The 20966-nt window shown below is 35.9% G+C and overlaps 1 protein-coding gene across 10 annotated transcripts in view; it reads right to left on the reverse strand.

The window, feature by feature from the left end:
* Positions 1-20966, reverse strand: part of TMEM161B (transmembrane protein 161B) — an 82498-nt gene that overhangs the window by 54083 nt on the left and 7449 nt on the right. For 7 of the 10 annotated variants that reach the window (XM_025866746.2, XM_025866744.2, XM_025866748.2 and 4 more), the window contains exon 2: positions 9065-9168. The exons of 1 other annotated variant lie outside the window; for it this stretch is intronic. In XM_025866746.2, the coding sequence (XP_025722531.1) occupies positions 9065-9168 (104 nt within the window). Of the gene's footprint in view, positions 1-4404; positions 4433-9064; positions 9169-20966 lie in introns of those variants that run through there. 2 more of the 10 variants (XM_073887790.1, XM_073887805.1) reach the window with 2 other exon arrangements.

Genomic DNA, 20966 nt, shown 5'->3' on the forward strand with positions numbered 1-20966 from the left:
CTGGTCACAACATTTTCATCAACCAATCAATACAAAACCTTGTTTTATGTGTGTTTATGTTTACAGACACCTTATTTAACATATACTGTTGATTCATTAAACATTTAATTCACAGCCAACAGCACTATAACCCATGCCTAAACAAAGCTTACTTAATAACTGTAATCTTAAGTATAGTATTTTCCCGAGTTCTGTATTTCTAGCAAATTTTCTCCATGAGGCATATCATGGCCTTCTTGTGCTTAGGAACACTAGACAGCCCTTCAGCACTATCCTTGGAGGCCATTTTAAACAGTAAAATCAACAAAAAGCTAAAATGTGAACAACATGATGCTAAATAGACCATGAAAAGCACACTCGTTTACAATATGAAAGGTGAAACGAGGCCTCAGCTGGGAACGTGGGCATTGGGCCACTAAAATTTTTTGCCACTCTAGATATGTCTTTGAATGACCTTGAAAGCACCCCAAGTATGAATTTGGGAGTTACAAATGAACTTCAGCAAGTACATAAATCACAAATACAGAGTGCATGAATGATGAGGATTGAGTGCATAACATTTAGAAGAACACTTAAGCAATAACTCACTTATAAAGACTAAAATTAGTCGTTTAGCTCTGAGAAATTACTAATTATTGCTAATAAGTGAAAGAACGCTTAGTATAGGAAAACTTAAGTTACTTTTAGAATACTATAATAACGAAATATTTTAAGATTCTTACATTTTCTAGGTTTTTCTTTTTAAATATACTAGAACTTGTTTAATCTCATTTTTGTGAACCCATTTTTCTAAAATGGATTGCACTTATAATTATACCTTTTATTGGACAACTCAGGTCATCTACATCAGTAATAATTATTGGTCAAAACTGGAAACTAAGGATGGTGGATGCTCTTAGGGCCACTTCTAGTCTGTTACTCATGTACCATCCATCCATCCATTCATTCATCAGACACTTATGGAGTTCCCTAGGGCCAAGTACTCTGCTAGGCAATTGAGATATAATCACATACAATAAAGCCAAAGTCCCTGCTTTCTTGATGCTTATATTCTAATTGGGGCTGAATTTAACCAATTAAAAAATGACCAAAAAATTACAAACTGGATACTACACAAAAGAACCAAACAAATGGTGAAAATGAGAGAGACAAGCCTTAGGCTGTAGGTTAGGAAAACCCATTTGAGAGGACATTAACCCACCATACCCATGGAGGGGAACAGCATTACAGGCAGGGAAGAGCATGTCCAAAAGCACAAAGGCATGAAAGAACACAGAACACTGCAGTAACCAAAAGGCCAAAGAGGCAGTTACACCATATGCAAAGAGAAACGTTATGAGGGAGGCTGAAGAGATAAAAAGTTAACAGATCATGCAAAGTCTCCTGGGTCACAATATGGAGTTCAGATTTTATGCTCAAAACAGGAGAGAGAAATAACTGTATTTGCCTTTTAAGATCTCTTTTGCTGCTTTCTGAATTAGAAGCAGGTAAGAAAAGGAGATATATTTTGGACGCTCAGGAAGTAGGAAAAAAAAAGAATGAAGGGTATCTACCCTTCTGATCTGAGGAAGATGGTAGCACATTTTCTGAGATGGAGTAGAACAGGAAGAATCAAGAATTTAAACATGCTGAGTTTTTAAGTACCTATGAAATAATAAGTGAAAACATCAAGAGGACAACTGTATATTAGAATCTAGAGCTCAGAGATAACCTGGGGTCATTACCTAACTGTGGTATTTATGGAATCAATAAGATCACCTAAGGGGAAAATAAAACATGGTAGAAGGCTAAATAGTTAATAAGGAAGTGAAAAGTAGGGGCACCTGGGTGGCTCAATGGATTAAGCGGCTGCCTCCGGCTCAGGTCGTGATCCCAGGGTCCTGAGATTGAGCCCTGTGTCGGGTTCCTGGCTCAGTGGAGAGCCTGCTTCTCCCTCTCCCTCTGCCCCCGCCCCCACTTGTGCCCTCTCTATCCTCAAATAAATAAAATCTTAAAAAAAAAAAAAAAAAAGGAAGTGAAAAGCAGAGTTCATGAAGACAATTCATGTGATAAATGTTGCTACAACAGAATACAGGGAAATAGGCCAAAACTAAGAAATGGACATGGGAGGGGCTTTGTTTTTTAAGGCAGAAGAGAGGCAGGGCTGTGACTCTATTTATTGTTGCTGTTACTTTTCATAAGAGATCTTTAAAAAAAAAAGTATGTTTATGTGTGTGTGTGCTAACAGTAATAATCCAAAGGAAGTGAAACAATTAAAGACAAGGAAGAAAGGAAGAATTAGGTGAAAGTTAGAGAGAAAGAGATATAGAGCACAAATGCAGGAACTGGGCCCTGACAGACAGGACACCTCCTCCTCAGGCCAAAATTAGAATTTATAGACATTTTTTAAAAAATAGAGATGGGTTGCACATGTAAATAGGGTTGTGGGTTTGGTGGTGAGAAAACGATTGCGGGGCTCTGGTTTCAAGAGCTGAGGCTGAGGCAGGCATGCCCAGTATTTGAGGAGAAAGGATTTGAGTTGAAAGCTGCCTGAGAAGTGGAGCAGACAAAGAATGCCAGGCAGCATGGAGTAGCTAAGGTCTGAAAGTTCAAAGTAAAACTTAGAAGGACAGTTGCACTGTTTTCCTTAACAGACAGTGCTTCATACATAGTTGGATTCCATACCATGTGGTTCCCATGTACTAGACACTTAAAGCTCTGGTCTCAGTTTTTAGCCTTTTCTTTTGCTAGTAGTTGGTATGTCTATCTTAGCAAAATAACTTGCAATCTGCTTGTAACTGCTGAACCATGCCTTTCTAATATGGGCTTGGAAGACATGTAAAAGCTAATTAGCTTTAGATTCTATGCAGCAGTTAATAAGAATGGTTACAAAAATACAATTAGAGAAAAACGTTTTGTGTTAATGTTATAAAATTGCACATACAGTATCATCACAACTATGACAGGAACATATAAGAAAAGATTAAAAGGAAATACAACAAAATGTACACAGTGATTATCTTCAGCTGATGAGAATATAGTCCATTACCTCTTATTTTTCCTTCTTATCAATTTATTATCTTTTTCTATATCACAGGCATATATTATGTTTGAAATGGGAAAAAAAACCTTTAAAATAGAAAGTATTAATAGGATCTCACTAAAAAACTGAACTTCTTACATTTAAGTTAAATGCATTAATGTCAGTGTATTTTATGACATTTACGTTGGCTATTCAGTGGCTTTTCTCACCTATGTTCAAATTGTCAGCAGTGTCTCAGATAATAAAGCCAACCTGGTATTCCACTTCACTAAATCACTGAAATAATTTTTTACTAACTGTCTTATATAAACCTCTTACATAAAATACCATCAGACTATAACTTTTCTTACTAAAGTTCAATAGCACTGAAAAAATAGGTATCAGAAAATATAGAATGTATTGACCCTAATTCTTCAAAAAAAAAAAAATTAAACAGCAATGTCACTTAAAGCCAACCACCTCAAAAATTTTTCAAAACTATAAATTTCAGAAATTTAAAATGGAAATCTAAGCATGAACAAATAGAGAAAAGCTTAGTACTAAAAAAAAAAAAGGTTTTAATAATAATTATACAGAACTCTTATTTCAAAACACAGCTCACTATACTGTCTTTTTTTATTATTTTATTTTTATTTTTTACTTTTTTATTATATTCAGTTAGCCAGCATATAGTACATCATTATTCTTGATGTAGTGTTCAACGAACTATACTTTCAGTCTTCATTCTAAATCTCAATAATTTTAACAAGTGAAAAAAAATGAGAGAAAACAAATACCACTTAAAACCTAGAAAACCTTTCAGCACAAGTAGCTAAAATATCATTAACGCATATACATTCTCTTGTTATTCACTGGAAATTTTAATAAAACAGCATGGCATTCTGGAACTGAAAGTTAAAAGGCAAGGACAGCAAGGACTCAGGCATTCCATAAGGGTGGTAGCTGACAGTTTAAACCTTTCCCTTGGGTCTTAGGTCCCACCTACTGTGCATTTGAATAGTAGGTTTCTCTCACCAAAGGGAACTTGCAGATGCTTGGATCAGGCAACATGCAAAAGATAACAGGCAAAAAGAATTACAGCAATTGAACATGAAGGTGTTGTTACACGCTCTTTACCCAATATAGGATGAGAGAAAAATCAAAATAAATCGAACCAGAACAAGTTTTCAATGAGGAACACATGGTAAGAAGCAGACCAAAGTTGAGAGCCTCGGGAAATAAAGGGGCAGAGAAGAATGCAGAAAGTTTAGGCTAAACAATCAAGGAAATGGAAAACAGGTCAGCAAGGAAGCTAGTACGAAAAAAAAAAAAAAACGCAAAATCCTACGTCCTCATGCAAAACCCACTATTCAAATGTACAAAGAATGTAACCTATCACTTACCTCTCCATGAAAAGAGGGGCCAAGCAAACTTCAAAACAAAAAGGAACTTTAATTACAATAGTAAGTAGAGAATAATTTGGCTACTATAAAGTGGTATGCTGGACATGATACAGAACACCGCTGTATGATCTGAGCAACTGTTAGAAGTGTATGTTAGGGAAGGGGCGCCTGGGTGGCTCAGTCGTTAAGCGTCTGCCTTCGGCTCAGGTCATGATCCCAGGGTCCTGGGCTGGAGTCCCGCATCAGGCTCCCTCCTCCGCGGGAAGCCTGCTTCTCCCTCTCCCGCTCCCCCTGCTTGTGTTCCCTCTCTCACTGTCTCTCTGTCAAATAAATAAAATCTTAAAAAAAATAAAAAATTTTAAAAAAGAAGTGTATGTTAGGGAAAGCAGTTCATACTAAAGGTACAAAGAAACCAACTTCCCATGGTTTTCCCTCCCTTTGGGGAGAGAGGGAGGAATTGAGCAGTGAGAGCACTAGACTGTTCACAGTTGAGTTTTTCAAGGTTAGTAACACATGCTCACAGGTTACAGGAAGAAGAGATTTTGTTACCTAAGTTCTTGTTAAAGCAGAATCCCTTCAACAAAATCTGACAGTCACATAAAAGTCACATAAAAAGGCATGTAAAAAAAAGAATAACATTTTTGAGAAAAATATTTTTCTATTAAAGAAAACTGGAAGAATGGAGTATAAAATATTTATAATTTAGTAATGTGGAATAAATTTAATTTCAATAGTGGGGTGAGAAGTATAATTTGAACAGATGATATTTCTTAAACTCTACTTCACACTTAGCACATTTATGGTATGGTAATCAAAATCAATGGTGAGGTGCTTTTTCATTCAGAATAAAAGGGGGCTATGTAGTCACAGAAAAGCCAGAAGAATACAATAAGCAAAGACAAACATACACTAACTATATACATCCAGAAGGATAGCTTATACAAGGCTAAGTACCACTAGGAATAAAAGGTAGGAAAAAAAAAATAAATTACTCTGTTAACTGCCAAAAGAAGTCACAGTAATTGTTACCACCACCAAATTCCAAACTCTGTTCAAGTATGTCAGTTCCAGGACAACATCTGGAGTTGATGAGCAGCTACACATTAAATAAACACTATACTGTGAATTGAACTTCTGGATAAGAAGCCTAGATCTGTTTCATTTTTCAGTATGTGAGTATGAGTAAAGTTAAAAACTTGTTTTCTCATCTATAAACACATCACCTACAGCAGAGAAGGATCAGACACTCACCAATCTTTTTACTTCCTAGATACAATGAAAACTACATTCCCAGATTCCCCTGCACTATGGCCCACAGGGCCCCAGCCTATGGAATTCGGGCAGAACTAATAGGTCTATTTCTAAGCTTGGCCCCTTGAATCACCTGAAAGATCCACAGCCTACTCCCTTTAGCTGCCAAGTGACACAGCATCTGTAACACAAGATTCCAAGGCAGCAGGAGGAATACAAGAGCCAACAAGTCCAAAGAAGCATAGACTCCCAAAGTCACCACTTCAAGGACAGCTGAACCCTTAAAATATCATTTTGTGAAGAATCTACCTGGAGAGGTGCCCAACCCCTTCCTGACTGTCCCATTTGACCCTGATTCCCACCTGGGGAACTGGAATGAGAAACTAAGTTCAGACACTGAGATTTCTGAGGCCCTAACATACCACAAAACCCATTTCCTCTGCTACCTAGTTCAGGGTACAGATCCAAACAGGATAACAGAAATAAAAATTTTTATCAATATTAAGTTTTATAATAATGTAAAAGCAATATTAATAGAATTAAACCAGGGTAACGAAAAAAAAAACTACAGATATACAACACTAACAGCAATATACATTATTTAACAAGACCTAGGAAACTTATTTTTTTATATTAAAAATCAACAGGCTGCTAATATAAAAGCAAAACTGTTGATTCCTTCAAGGTATGACTTCTTCAAGTAAATGGCAGGAGGCTTACTCATTAAGTAAAAACATAAAAAAAATCCAACAGCACTTTAAACCTTCCATTCCAAAAAGACAAAGATTGATGAGAGATATGGACATAAATTTATATGACACAAAAAGACAAGCCATATCTGTTAAGAAAAATATGAGTATTTATTTACAATATGAAGATATGATACTGGTGGGACAAATATTAGGACGATAGATACAGAACCTAAAAACATGTCTCTTCTGTCATACTCATGATTAATCTATCATGGAATCTACATATCTATTCACTTGAATAGTTCTATTCAATAGTTCCATTCAATATAGTCACTCCCAAGCCATGAGCCTCACCCCTTAAATTCCTTTAAACATTTTATAGATGATAAAGAATGCCCTCAGATCTTTCTCTTTCTTAAACTCAATAGCATCATAAGATTTAAAATGTAAACGGTCATTTCTGATCAAAATTTTTACATGAGCAATTTAGAAGGCATTTTACTTTTTATCAATATTAAAACAGTATAATTTCATATCATAAAAGGATGATATAACAATAATTATGCCAAAAGGATAAAATCAATGATCTGATTCAACAGTTAGGCAACAACATTTAGCAATTTGACTTCATGACCTAACAATTTCAGGATTAACATTAAAGAAAGATAGCTGATCTTAAAAACAACACAGGAAAAGAAATGGATTATAGCAGAAAAGTTAACTATTACTAGAAAATTCTGACTGCTATCCTTGGAACCTGATTTGGAATTAGAAACAGCATTAAACACTAAAGTTAATCTGTTTACAAAAGCAAATCAGGGTCACAAAAAATTAACTTCATGTTTATTTTTACCTCCCCCTCAAATTAGTAGTATTTTATGAAAGTCTTGTCAAGAAAGTAGAGATTTTTATTATAATACATAATTCTAATATTAACAAAGAGAAAAGAATTAGGTTTTCAATCTCTGAAGTTTAGCTTTTACTGGTGCATGTAAGTTTTATAGAAACAAATGGAAAGCAGATTAGGTAAAAACATGGAAATTGCTTATACCCTAAAATGAAACAAGACTGCCCAGATCTTTAGAGCCAGCAAGAGATCTGGAAGTCTCACTGGAGACTCATCATAGTCTATAAACATGGAATTCTCAGTAGAAAACAAGTTACCTTAACATATTTTTTATGTAATTTATTACTTCAGATTCCATTTATTTAGAATGAATGATAATTTGCCTACCTGATGTTTATCCTTTCATGATCTATAGAAAGGGGTTTGATAAGCAAAAAAGTAAACAAGACTACATAAGGCATAAGACTACACAATTAAAAACTAGTTGCAGATGACTAATTTTTTTCTCTTATAAATACTCTTTATAGAGGTTTTCAACTTCACTAAAACTTTAGTCATTATTTACTTTGCTAATAAAACATGTTTTTAGGGGTGCCTGGGTGGCTCAGTTGTTAAGTGGCTGCCTTTGGCTCAGGTCATGATCCCAGGGTCCTGGGATGGAGCCCCACACTGGGCTCCCTGCTCAGCGGGAAGCCTGCTTCTCCCTCTCCCACTCCCCCTGCTTGTGTTCCCTCTCTTGCCATCTCTCTGTGTCAAATAAATAAATAAAATCTTTAAAAACAAAACACGTTTTTAAACAGCTGTTCTCTCTCATATTCCATACATGTATGCGTGGGTGTGTGTGTATGTGTATCAGTGGTCAAAAATATTTTTAAGCAATCCAAGTATTTTTCTATATTTAAATGATATGAAAAAAGTATGAAGCATAAAGAATATTAAACTAGAAAATAAATTCTAATGGAAATTTAGCTTTGTGGATAGAACGGCCTTGAACTAATAATAAAGGCTTATTATTAGTCTTGCAGTGTATAAAATCATTAGGAGGATAAGAGCTATTAATTGTTTTCTAAGTCCAAAAGGTCTAAACAAAAGAAAATGGACCTACAAATCAGTAAACAGAATTTGGCTATTTACTGGAGATGAATAATTAGAATAAAACTATAGACATGGTACCAAATCTACAACTTACCTTTCATAATTGCACAGGATTTTGCCAAGTATTTCTATATGCAATTTTCCTGCATTTGTGTCATATCCCCTAAATTCAACTTCTTTACTTTCGATTTTATTATTTTGTTGTAAAAATATCAGCAAGGAAACTTAGCTCCTTTGTGGAAGGATTAGGAATAGTAGTAAGGTTATAGTGTAGTAGACAAAATTAAAACCATACAAAGTAACTCTGCCCCCTCCTTGTCAAGTTAAAGTTTAAAATTCTTTGCAGTAAAACAAAGAACCCCTAATTCTCATAATAAACTCTCAACTGAGTCACCAATAATAGAGCATACACTCTCACTCATTTTTTTCAGCAACAGTGAAAATATTTAAACACTTCAATGTATAGTCTCATCCCCTTGTTGACCAACCTTTTAAGAAGGTAACTACAGGAAAGTTATTTGGTATTTTCATTGACCATGGACAAAAGGGGACAGGAAGGAGGGAGGAGTGAATTCTTGACCATGATCCAATTACCTTTATACTAAAAAAATAAAACTACTAATATCTAAAGTAAGAAAAATAAGGAAGCTAGATTTTTCTCAGAACTTTCTTTTTGCCATGTTTTTAAAAAATAGGAATTCATACTTAACTTCTAGGAAATCAATCAGCCTGATATTTGAAAGTGCCAGACACAATTAGCCTAACTTTGCCTTACCTGCCATTACAGAGTAGCCATCGAGCAAGAGAATAGTGAGGTATAATCTTCTGCATGACACTGGCCATCACCATGGTAACGACCAGCTGTATACCTATCACACCCTGTATAAAACAAACAAACAAGTTTAACAATGAATGACTTTAAGATTTGAGGACACTGGTGGAAAACTTTCTATGCATTCTGAAAATTATACCTGAAAAAAGATGAGTTTACTGTTAAAATACATATTATTCTGGCATTTAAGCATTTCAAAACCACATGTTTAAACTTAAAACATTTGATCTCACAATCTTCTACAAATTACCCGAGGGTAACATCCATTTTAATAAAAGTTAAATGAGTTAGCATGCACATTTAGAATCAATTCCCAAGAAATGTTCTCCATTATTTAAGGGTATCAAAATGAAGTGAAAAGTAGTGATCTTTTTCATCTTTCTCCAAACTTACTCTATTCAACACACTTAAAACATTAGTTTGGCAAGCTTTAAAAGTATGCCCTACCTTTTACTTCTAAGGTGGTACTGATAATTAAATGATTAAGTGAATGATTAAAGAACATTAACTATAGTAAGTGTGATGACAGAACTGGCCTGAAAGTCATTAGAAAAAAAAAAATTGGGGCACCTGGGTGGCTCAGTCGTCAAGCATTTGTCTTCGGCTCAGGTCATGATCCCAGGGTCCTGGGATCGAGCCCCACATTGGGCTCCCTGCTTCGTGGGAAGCCTGCTTCTCCCTCTCCCAGTCCCTCTGCCTGTGTTCCCTCTCTTGCTATGTCTCTCTCTGTCAAATAAATAAAATCTTTAAAAAAAAAAATTAACTCATGATGTCATCACCAACTTCCAGTGGGTAGGCCTTCAACAATGTCCAAAAACCTCCTTAGTTTACTCTCATTATTCCCTCCCTGTTCTCTGTGATAACTAATTCAAAACCTTCCCCCATCTCCTCACACCTCCAACCTCCCTTTCTAACTCTCGATTCAGTAGAGGACATCTTGTACTTCACAAAGAAAATATACAGCATCGGGGTGCCTGGGTGGCTCAATCAGCTAAGCATCTGACTCTTGATTTCAACTCAGGTCATGATCTCAGGGTTGTGAGATCGAGCCCCATGTGGGGCACCCTGCTCAGCAGCGAGTCTTCCTGAGATTCTCTCTCCCCCTCTGGCCCTCCTCCGACTATCAAATAAATCTTAAAAAAAAAAAAAAAAAGGAAAAGAAACACCATCAAATGAGAACTCTCACTTGCTACCAACAAGCTCACAATCATTTGTATCTGCACCCATCTTTTCCCGCACCCTCTAGAAATAACAGAACATCTTCTACACAAATCCCTGCATCTGTGCTTCAGAGTCCATCCTCTCTTGATTTTCAGGGACCTCAACCACTGAATAGTTTACTTACTATATTTTCTTTAATCTCTTCTGTATCTGAATCCTTCCTACCAGCTCTGTAGCATTTGTCTCTCTCATCTTTCTGAAATAAAACAGTAATTTTCCCTCATTCTATAGCCCTCCTCCTTCATATTCGTAGCTACTTGACAAAAGACTTGTTGTCACTATTTCTATGTTCTTATGCCCCCCACACAGTTCCCATTTGACTTGTGCTTCAGCCCATTCCACTGAAACATCTACCATCAAGATCACTTCATCTCGCCAAATAACCTTTCCTTATCTTAAATCACAGCAATATCCCACAAGGTCTACCACATGCCTAGCTTTACTCACACCATGACAATCAATTCTTCATACTCCTCTTTGCTACCTCTTCCCTCTATCCAAGCAGTCCAAAAATAAAGTTGAATTCCTACCTCAAACCTAATATACCAAAAAAGTACATAAAAAAATATAAAAGTGTTTAAAAAGAAGTAGTATAGAGTACAGGTTTAAGAGCATGGATTCTAGACCCAAACTGCCTGGGAAAGAATCAGCCATCTACTAGTTGCATGACTTTTCACAGGTTATTTAAACATTTTGTACCTCTATTACCTTTCCTATAAAATAAAGCTACTAATTCAACCTACCTAACTTGGTTAGGAATTATGCCTGATACAGAGTAAGTTCAATATGTATTAGTACTATTTGTTGTTATTGTCATTGTTATTACCACTATTGTAAGATAACTTTTTTAAGTTTTTACTTTAAGTTTTTAAATTTCAAGACAGAGAAGTTGTTTCAAAAAACGACAAGTCTCCTAAGTGATAAAAGACCAAAAAATAAGTAGAAAAAAATCAAATTTCATTGATTATAACAAACTGTTCAACTGACTGTTCATCACTGTAACAAATGTACTACTCTGGAGTGAACTGGTGATGGGGGGGTGGGGAGGAGGTGGGGGGCCGTGGGTTGAGCATATACAAGGAAAGGGTATACAGGAACTTTCTTGTACTTTCCATTAATTTTGCTGTGAACCTAAAACTGCTCTAAAAAATAATTAATTAAAAAAATCAAATTTCTGTAATAGAGAATATAAATAATGTCAAATGACTAGCTGGGAAACGGCATTTGTAACTCACATCATAAAGGGATAATTTCCTTATACTATAAATAGCGAGAGTTCTTAAAAATCAACAACAGTACTCTCCCCCTCCCACCCACTCCCCATTCTGCAGGAGATATGTTCCAAGACCCCCCGTGAATAACTAAAACCTGGGATAGTATCCAATCCTATATAGACAATGTTTTTTTATTTCCTTTGAGCTTTTCCTTTTTAAAAAAAATTTAAACTCAAATTAATTAACACATAATGTATTACTGGTTTCAGAGGCAGAGGTCAGTGATTCACCAGTCTTATGTAACACCCAGTGCTCATCACATCACATGCCCTCCTTGAAGTCCATCACCCAGTTTCCCCATCCCCCCACCTCCCTCCCCTCCAGCAACCCTCAATTTGTTTCCTATGGTTAAGAGTCTGTTATGGTTTGTCTCCCTCTGATTTCATCTTGTTTTATTTTTCCCTCTCTTCCCCTATGATCCTCTGTTTTGTTTCTTAAATTCCACAATGAGTGAGATCATATAACTGTCTTTCTCTGGTTGACTTATTTCGCTTAGCTTAATACCCTCTAGTTCCATCCAGTTGCAAATGGCAAGATTTCATTTTTTTGATGGTTGAGTAGTATTCCACTGTATATACTATGGGCTCTTTCCATAGTTTGGCTATTGTGGACATTGCTGCTATAAACACTGGTGTGCAGATGCCTCTTCGGATCACTACATTTGTATCTTTGGGATAAATACCTCATAGTGCAAATGCTGGGCTGTAGGGTAGCTCTATTTTTAACTTTTTCAGGAACCTCCTTACTGTTTTCCAGAGTGGCTACACTAGCTTGCATTCCCACCAACAGTGTAAGAGGGTTCCCCTTTCTCCACATCCTCACCAACATCTGTCCTTTCCTGACTTGTTAATTTTAGCCATTCTGACTGGTGTGAGGTGGTTATCTCATTGTGGTTTTGATTTGAATTTCCCTGATGCCAAGTGATTGAGCATTTTCTCATACACAATGTTTTTTTTCTATACATACATACCTACAACAAAGTTTAATTTATAAATTAGGCTCAGTAAGAGACTAACAATTGTTAGTAACAAAACAGAAGAATTAAAACAACATACTGTAATAAAAGTTAAATCAATGTGTTCTCTCTCTCAGAATATATCTTACTATACTATCGTCGTCCTTCTTATGATGATGTAAAATGACAGAATGCCTACATGATTAGATTAAGTGAGATGAATGTCATAGGCACTGTGACATAGTATTAGGTTACTACTGACCTTCTGATGGTATGTCAGAAGGAGAATCATCTGCTTCCAGACCATGGTTGACCATAGGTAACTGAAACCATGGAAGTGAAACCACAGACAGTGGGGAGGGAGGAGGGTAACTACTGTACTAAAAGACCAAATGCCTAATTTAGAAATGAGTAAAAAATATGAACAGACAGTTCTCCAAAAAAAGAAAGTAAAAAATGGCTCTTAAACAGGACTGTTTTTAAAATGCTTTTGAAACCTGTCTCAACCCTGGTTTTACTGTGGATATTTTACTGCCTTATATTCTACCAGTTGGGTTAAAGTTCAGACCACTTTTGTATTCACCTAACATCAAAGGTTATATTTTTACCTTTCTACTTTCACATTTCCTATCACTTGAATTTACTATCCTATTTTCTGTGTAGTTTGTGATAGAAATTCTGCAATCTCCATACAATGAATGCCATTACAAAGAACTCTTTCAGGCAAAACAAGACCAAGAAATATATTAACAAGTATGTCAGAAGGTTGGTTTATTTGAGATTATAGACTAAAAAGCAGAAGATAAGTTTTTAGTCAGGGAAAGTTTTGTGGACAAAGTGAATCTCAATCTAGTCTTTAAAGCAATAAGTGATAGTATCACAGAATCTTCAAGGTCATCTAGTACAATCTCTCACAAACATATATACCAGTTTATTAGAGTATAAACTCCTTAATACCAGAAATCATATCTTAGTCATATCTAATAAATGTTACAGGTTAAATGGCATTTCAGAAAGACCAATACGGAAAATATATATGATGGAATGTGATGAATTGGGGAAGTGAGATATTTTGCTCAACTCTCTCCTCTCACTCCAAATCACTGAGCATATCACTAGTAGACATAGTATTGAAGATGTAAATCACGTGAAAGTAAAAAACAAAAATAAGCAAACTGGACTAAAATTAGGACTATCAACTAGGTTTCTGCAATGACCCAGACCAGAAATAATGAAGCTTTAAATTACAGTGGTATTGGGCGCCTGGGTGGCTCAGTCAGTTAAGCATCTGCCTTCAGCTCAGGTCATGGTCCCAGGGTCCTGGGATTGAGCCCCAGCGGGGAGCCTGCTTCTCCCTCTCCCTCTGCCTGCCGCTCCCCCTGCTTGTGCTTGCACTCTCTCTCTCGTCAAATAACAACGTCTTTTTAAAAAAATAATAAAATAAAATAAATTACAGTGGTATCTTTGGTACTCAGAAGAGAAAAGCATTCTGAAGATCTTGCTGCAGAATTCAGAGGCTTATCAAATATGGTGGCAAAGGAGGAATTAATAACCACCCCAAAAAATGCAAACACCAATCTCAATGTAGTAGTTAACGTTTGACTAAAAAACTGTTCAAAGCAAAAATGTAACCTCATAACATTCCTTTATTATGCCACTTCCACCTTTTTAAACAAAGTTAGAAACATTTTCTCAAAACCTCATCTATATACTGTGCTAAACACATTATTGTATGTATTCTTCTGACTTTCTAATAGTAGACAAATCTTTTCTAGAATGTATCTAATCTTTTAGAGAGGTAAAATTATGTGGAAACTATTTCACCAAAGTTACCCTTTTCGTATATACTGACTACAGATTTTCAAAATGGCAATCATTTTACAGAATTATATATTACCAATTTAATATACTAGGAATTCTAAATTTAGACCAACTTTTGAGACATTACTATGAAATTAGCAATTACAGCGTACATTCCAGGGATTAACATATTAAAATATAAAAAGTATTCATTAAGAGACACACAATTTGAAATTTAAAAACAAACCATTCTAACAACCTGTCTTCACTGCCCAACTTAGCACCTACGTATGCCCAAGTTTATACAAAAGCAGAATTTTTGAATTGTCTAACTTAAAAATAAAATTTCCTGAATATTTCCCTTTTTTTTAATTTTTAAGGATTTTATTTATTTATTTGACAGAGAGAGAGGGGGAGCACACGCACAAGCAGGGGGGAGTGGCAGCAGACGGAGAGGGAGAAGCAGGCTCCCGACGGAGCAGGGAGCCTGGTACAGGGCTTGATCCCAGGACCCTGGGATCATGACCTGAGCCAAAGACAGCCACTTAACTGACTGAGTCACCCAGGTGCCCCAAATATTTCTCTTTTTTTTTCTCATTTTTAATTAAAGAGAATGATTAAATAAATTTGACCATAAACAACCATATATTTCACAACAGGAAACTGTCAAACTGTGCAGAGACGTAGTGAGGCTACAAAGTCCATCATGGCTGAAGACTCAAACATAACCATATGGATCATTGACTCAAGCAGCCTTAATAATGTATCAAAACAATAACTTGACCAAAGAGATGGTTTCTGTCTAGATTCATTGCCCCTAGGCCCTGATTCCCTTGATAACTATAACTGGGAAAAGTCATTTATGAAATAGCTCATAAGCACCCAAGAAGGGTGAAACACTAGGGCAACTTAGGTTTCAACCTTTCCATATCTATTAACCTGAGGCCATGAAGAGCAAGATAAAATTATTTGCCTTTAAGTCTCTAGAAGAATAATCATTTCAGTTTTTGTCAGTAATCATTTCTGGGTAGGTTAAAAAAGTTCTTATAAAGGAAGATTAAACAATCCTCCAAGAAATAAAATATATCAGATATCAACATTTTATCTTACTTGTCAATATTGAAAATAAAATTCTCAAAACTTAAATATAAGTGCTACAACTTTAAAATTCAAATTTGGAATACCTTGTCAGACTCAGTGGAGTTGACATTTTTTTTTGTTTCATTAAACTAGCTCTCCTGCTGACAGACTGAAACAAAGCACACACTGTTTACCATTAGGAGGCATATTTGCATATATACTTGGGACTCAGACCAGCCCAAATGATTTCAAGTATAATCTCCCTGAATAAGTTAGAAGAGAGAAAAAGGAAAGAGGATATTACCTGTATAGGCTGCTTTTAGACAACAGGCTAGAGCAATGGAAAAGAGTCCAGAGAGACCACCAAGCTGAATGCGAACAGGCTCATTAAGCACCCACCTCAAAACAACTGCAAGCCCTAACTGACCAATTACAAGCAAGCACAGTTCCTAAGATTCCCAAAAAAGGGGAAAATTCCGTATGTCCTCATACTTCCTTGCTTTGCCCTAAAAATGCTGGCCCTCACAACAGCCTAGTCGCAGACAGTCTCTGCTCTGCTGTCTCTCCCACTGGTGAATTCTTTTAGGGTCTGTGCTGCCGGCCCCCATCCACTCTGGACACCGGGCCATCCGATCAGAGCGCCCCCATTACCTAATGACCTTCCTACTTTTTGTCTCTTGACTGTTTAAGTTTTAGTGATAGCTAAACGTGTTGAGATAGACTTCTTAACGACGCTCAAATAATTTAAAGGTCTAAGTTTTATTTCAACCTAGATTCACATAAAACTTAGAATTCACACTTTGAGCACTTAAACCATCTCTGAACAATTTACAAATGAGGAAATCAGGGTTCAAACAACGAAGATCAAAGTTACAGATTTATCCAAAACTCAGACCCTTAATTTCCAACCTAATGTTTTTTCCACTAAATCAATTCAGTGCATTCAATTAACATTTGATGAGCAACAAAGTACACGTGCTAATCATTGGATCACTCAAACACAATAGGGAGAAATAACACAGTCCCTGCCACCAATGAGCAGCCAGGGAACTAGGAGAGTAAATGGGACCATTATGACACAAAATGAGAGGACAGACAGAAGATTCTGAGAACACAGCAAAATGAGAGAGAGAGAGAGAGAGAGAGAAAATTATTAAGAGGAAAAAGCTGTGAAAGGACATTTTGGAAAAAGGTAAAGCCTAAGTCAAGACCCAATGAACTCAGTCTGGTGAGCCATCAAAACGAAAGGGGTTTAGAATATAATCTGAAAGCTACAGGAAACCCATGAAAAGTAGTACCAAATCAGTATTTAAGAAAAATCCCTCTGAAGAGCATGTAAAGAATAGATGAGGGCCAACTCAGCAGCATTAAGACAGTTAAGCTCAGGCATGAGAGGAAGAGCTGTGCTAAACATAGTAGCAGTACATAGTGTCTTTTACTTTGGTGCTAAGAACTATATATCATGCGACAAATGAGTTAGGGTCTCACTCAAACAATGCTAAAATCATGTAAGTCCAACTCATGTCACTACAGAAATTATTTGTATCTATATATAGTAAAAGCAAACAAAAATTTAATTTACAAGTATAGGCTGCCTGCCTAACATACATCCATTATCTTGCTGGCGGTTATCAGGAACTTGGCAAAGTAATTTTGTGTTTCACTGACTATTATATCCCAAACACTTAGCACAGTGACATTTAGAATAGTTCAAGGCACATAATAGGGCATTTGATATTTGTTGAACGAATGAATGAAAGGCACAAAAGAATCAGTCTTAACTTAAAAATCCAAGATTATCATACTAGGTAACAACAAATACATTAAGGCAATATTGCAGCATAAAATTGCATAGTACTATGAACAAAACTTATAAAAATTGAAAAAATTGAATATGAAAGTTTTGAGTAGATGAAACCTAACATGAAAACTGAAATCAGAGGTGAAGAATAAAAGAAAGGGAATTCCAGGTTAAATGACAAATAGAGTAACCATGGGATAGTGAAAATCCTAGCTCAACCAAAGCAAACTTTAGTATTATATGGCAAAGAACTGTGAGAAATTAGATGAAAACAAAATTTTACATTGTTGAGTCTTTATAACCAAGAGAACAAATTTAGCTGAGGTGTTTAAAAAGATCACCTTGGAAGACTTTTAAGCAGAGGTATGAGGATGAAATACTGCAAGTAACATATATGAAAAATGAGATACAGCAATATATTTAATCAATGAAAGAGAAAACCTAAGACTAAGGTAGAAGCAGTTGAAACTAGGAAAAAAAAAGATAAAAGTATGTAAGAAGGAAAAAAAAGATAAAAGTATATAAGAAGGAAACCAATCAGATTAACTCTGAGTGTGACTGAACATGAAAGAAAACAACGGTAGAATAAAAATGAGGAATATCTCATCAAAGATTATTTCAGGATGTTTTAGTCAGAGTGACTGGTAGACTCCTACAGCCACTGGGCAGGAAAACTGTAGACTGAAGGAAACTCAAGATGTGGACTAACAAGCCTTAGGTAGGTCTCCCAAGGACAGCAACTTGGCTACATCCTCAGCTTTTTCAGAACACAAAAAAATACATGCTTTGCTGGTACAATCAATCTATATGAAACTGACAATAATCAAGTTGTAACAATTTTATCAACTAATTTACAAGGAAGCAAACTATCAAGTGGATCAGATGTTCAAGTTCATTAAGTGTTCCACTCACTGGATTACTGTCTTAATGATCCTTTGGAGGTCAAATTTTAAGTAGGCTGCTTGGTGAGTAGTAATTTATTTTTATTTATTTATTTATTTATTTATTTATTTAAGATTTTATTTATTTACTTTGAGAGTGAGTCCATGATAGCTAGCAGAGGAAGGGGGATGCGGGATGCACAGCGGGAGGGAGAGAGAGAATCCCAAGCAGACTCTGCGCCGAGCACAAAGCCCCAGGATCGATCCCATGACCAAATCAAAAGTCGGACACTCAACCAACTGAGCCACCCAGGCTCCTCAAGGGAGGTAATGATTTAGATCAAAGAGTAGCACTGAGGGATAGCTCCTTCAGGCAGTGCTAAAGTTTAAAAAAAAAAAGAAAGAAAGAAAAAGAAATATACAGAATAGCTAGAGTGTGAAATACTCTCAACCCTAAATAGTTCTAGATAAATACATTCAATTCTGGCTGAAACTTCTAGATTTTCAACCGATAAAACTGCATTCCAACTGACACACTCTTTCCTTAGATAAAAACCTATCTAAAAATTATTCTATCTTTTGATATGTAAATACCACTGCTTTAGCTATCATCTAATCTGCCTTAGGTCTTAGAACCAATCCAAATCTAAATTCAAGGTGAGGGAACAACTCGTACCTTTCATCATGTAATTTTATCAAACTCTTTTAAGTGTTAACCACCCCTAACTGCCACCTACAAATTATACGTGATAAGTGGTATGGTAGAGGTCAATGCGGTGTTATGGGAGCACTCCAAGAAAGGCAGTGATTAAATCTAAACGGGAGCACTGGGAAAGACTGGTTCACAGAGGTGACATCTGAACTTACAAGGTTAAATAAGTATCCCACTCTCACAGAAGAGTAAAAAAAGTTCAGACAGATATACCCACCTGTACAAAGAGAGTAAATGGCATGATCCAAAATAATGAGCAATTCCACATGCTGTAGACTTTGATATGGACTGCACACAATGGACTTTTCTGCAGGTACTTAGAAATAAGTCCAAGATTTTAAGACTGGAATGAACCAAATCAAATGTATTTTGGAAAGGTAACTGCCACTATGGTGGAAAATTAAAGTGAAAAGTTAAAAGTAACTGGAAGCAAAGAGGTAAATTAGAAGTCCTTTGAAATAGTCCAACCAACACCGTAAGAGCCTAAACTAAAAGAGCTTCAAAAACAAGAGCAAAACCAGGAGCGCCTGGCTGGCTCAGTCAGTGGAGTGTGCAACTCCTACACACACTGTTTTGAGTTTAAGCCCCACACTATGCATTGAGTTTACTTAAAAAAAAAAAAAAAAAAGCTAAACCAAAACCAAAAAATTAAGAGTTTTAGAGAAAAAAGGGAATTAGGCATACCATTAGTAATTATCTCTGCAAGGACAGTATCATCCGCTGATAAGGATAAAACTTAAGTGATTATGTAGAGATAAAATGAAAATAACGAACACAATTATTCTTTGGAGAAACTGAGCAGTAAGAAGAAAAGCTGTTGGATACTAGAATGATGGACATACAAAAATATATTAAAAAATATATCTTCATAATGGGGAAAATATACATGCTTAAGGCAAAAGGGAAGGAACCAATGTTTGGGGGGTGGTGAATATTCTAGAAAGAAGTTTGTGGGAATTTAATCACTTAAGAATCAGAAATAGATGAGACTAAAGGTGTTAAGCTGAAAAAACTTTGAGACTTTGTCCTACTGAAGAGAAGCACAAATAGGTATAGAGATGTATTAAATTTAAAAACCGAGTGGACCAAGTTTGAGAGACCTTGAAGAATAACAACATCAGGGTCAGGATCTTGGCAATGTGACTGAGAAGAGGTCTAGAAACTCAGGAAGAAAGGTCTGATAAACTTATACATGTGGATGACTGACAGACCCAAGCTGTTTTTTTATTTTTTATTTTTTTTTAAACATTCTATTTATTTATTTGAGAGAGAGAGAGAGAGAGAGCACAAGAGGGGTGGAGGGTCAGAGGGAGAAGCAGACTCCCCGCCGAGCAGGGAGCCCGATGTGGGACTTGATCCCGGGACTCCAGGATCATGACCCGAGCCGAAGGCAGTCGCTCAACCGACGGAGCCACCCAGGCGCCCCTCCAAGCTGTTTTTTTAAAAAATGATTACTTCCAGGAGGGTCTTCAATAGGATTGAGGGCTGTCTAGATTTAATCGAGATAGGAAATCCTTCCATGTAATGCCAAAGCAGGTAAAAGGAGCATAAAACAATCATGAATAGGCAAGGAAAATCTTGCCCATAGACCATTTCTAGAATCTTAGGGTTCATTATGTGGTTGGTCTACCCTGGTTTTTATCTGGTTTTATAATATAGCTCCAGCCCTTCCAGACAGTAAATAGGTCTGAAAATAAGAAAAGGAAAACTTTGCTAAATAAATAAAATGAAAATAACAAAAGGTTTTGAGAGAACACAAGCTAAAGATCACCTATTAATATAAATTTACTAACTGAATTATATGAAATCAGATATTTGACTGTTTTGACCTACAAAAAACAGCAATTTCATATACTTCGAAGTAATACTACCAAAAGAATTATATAAATGAGAAGGTAAAATAAGAGAAAGAAAACTGTAAAACACAATTATCAACAGCTCTGATTTGAATTCAAGCATATAGGTTTTCAAATTTAATTGCTTACAGAATTTGGCGTGCCAGCATCACATTTCACTGCACAAAATATGTTTTTAATTCTTTAAAGTAAAAAATATGAGCAGAAATGTTTGCCATTTGCCAACTCAGAATAAGAAATTTAATGTACTTTAAGGTCAAAAATC

Source organism: Callorhinus ursinus, unplaced genomic scaffold (genome assembly GCF_003265705.2).
Source record: "Callorhinus ursinus isolate GAN/ISIS: 27379988/994484 unplaced genomic scaffold, GSC_fseal_2.0 scaffold3, whole genome shotgun sequence".
NCBI classification, from domain to species: Eukaryota; Metazoa; Chordata; class Mammalia; order Carnivora; family Otariidae; genus Callorhinus; species Callorhinus ursinus.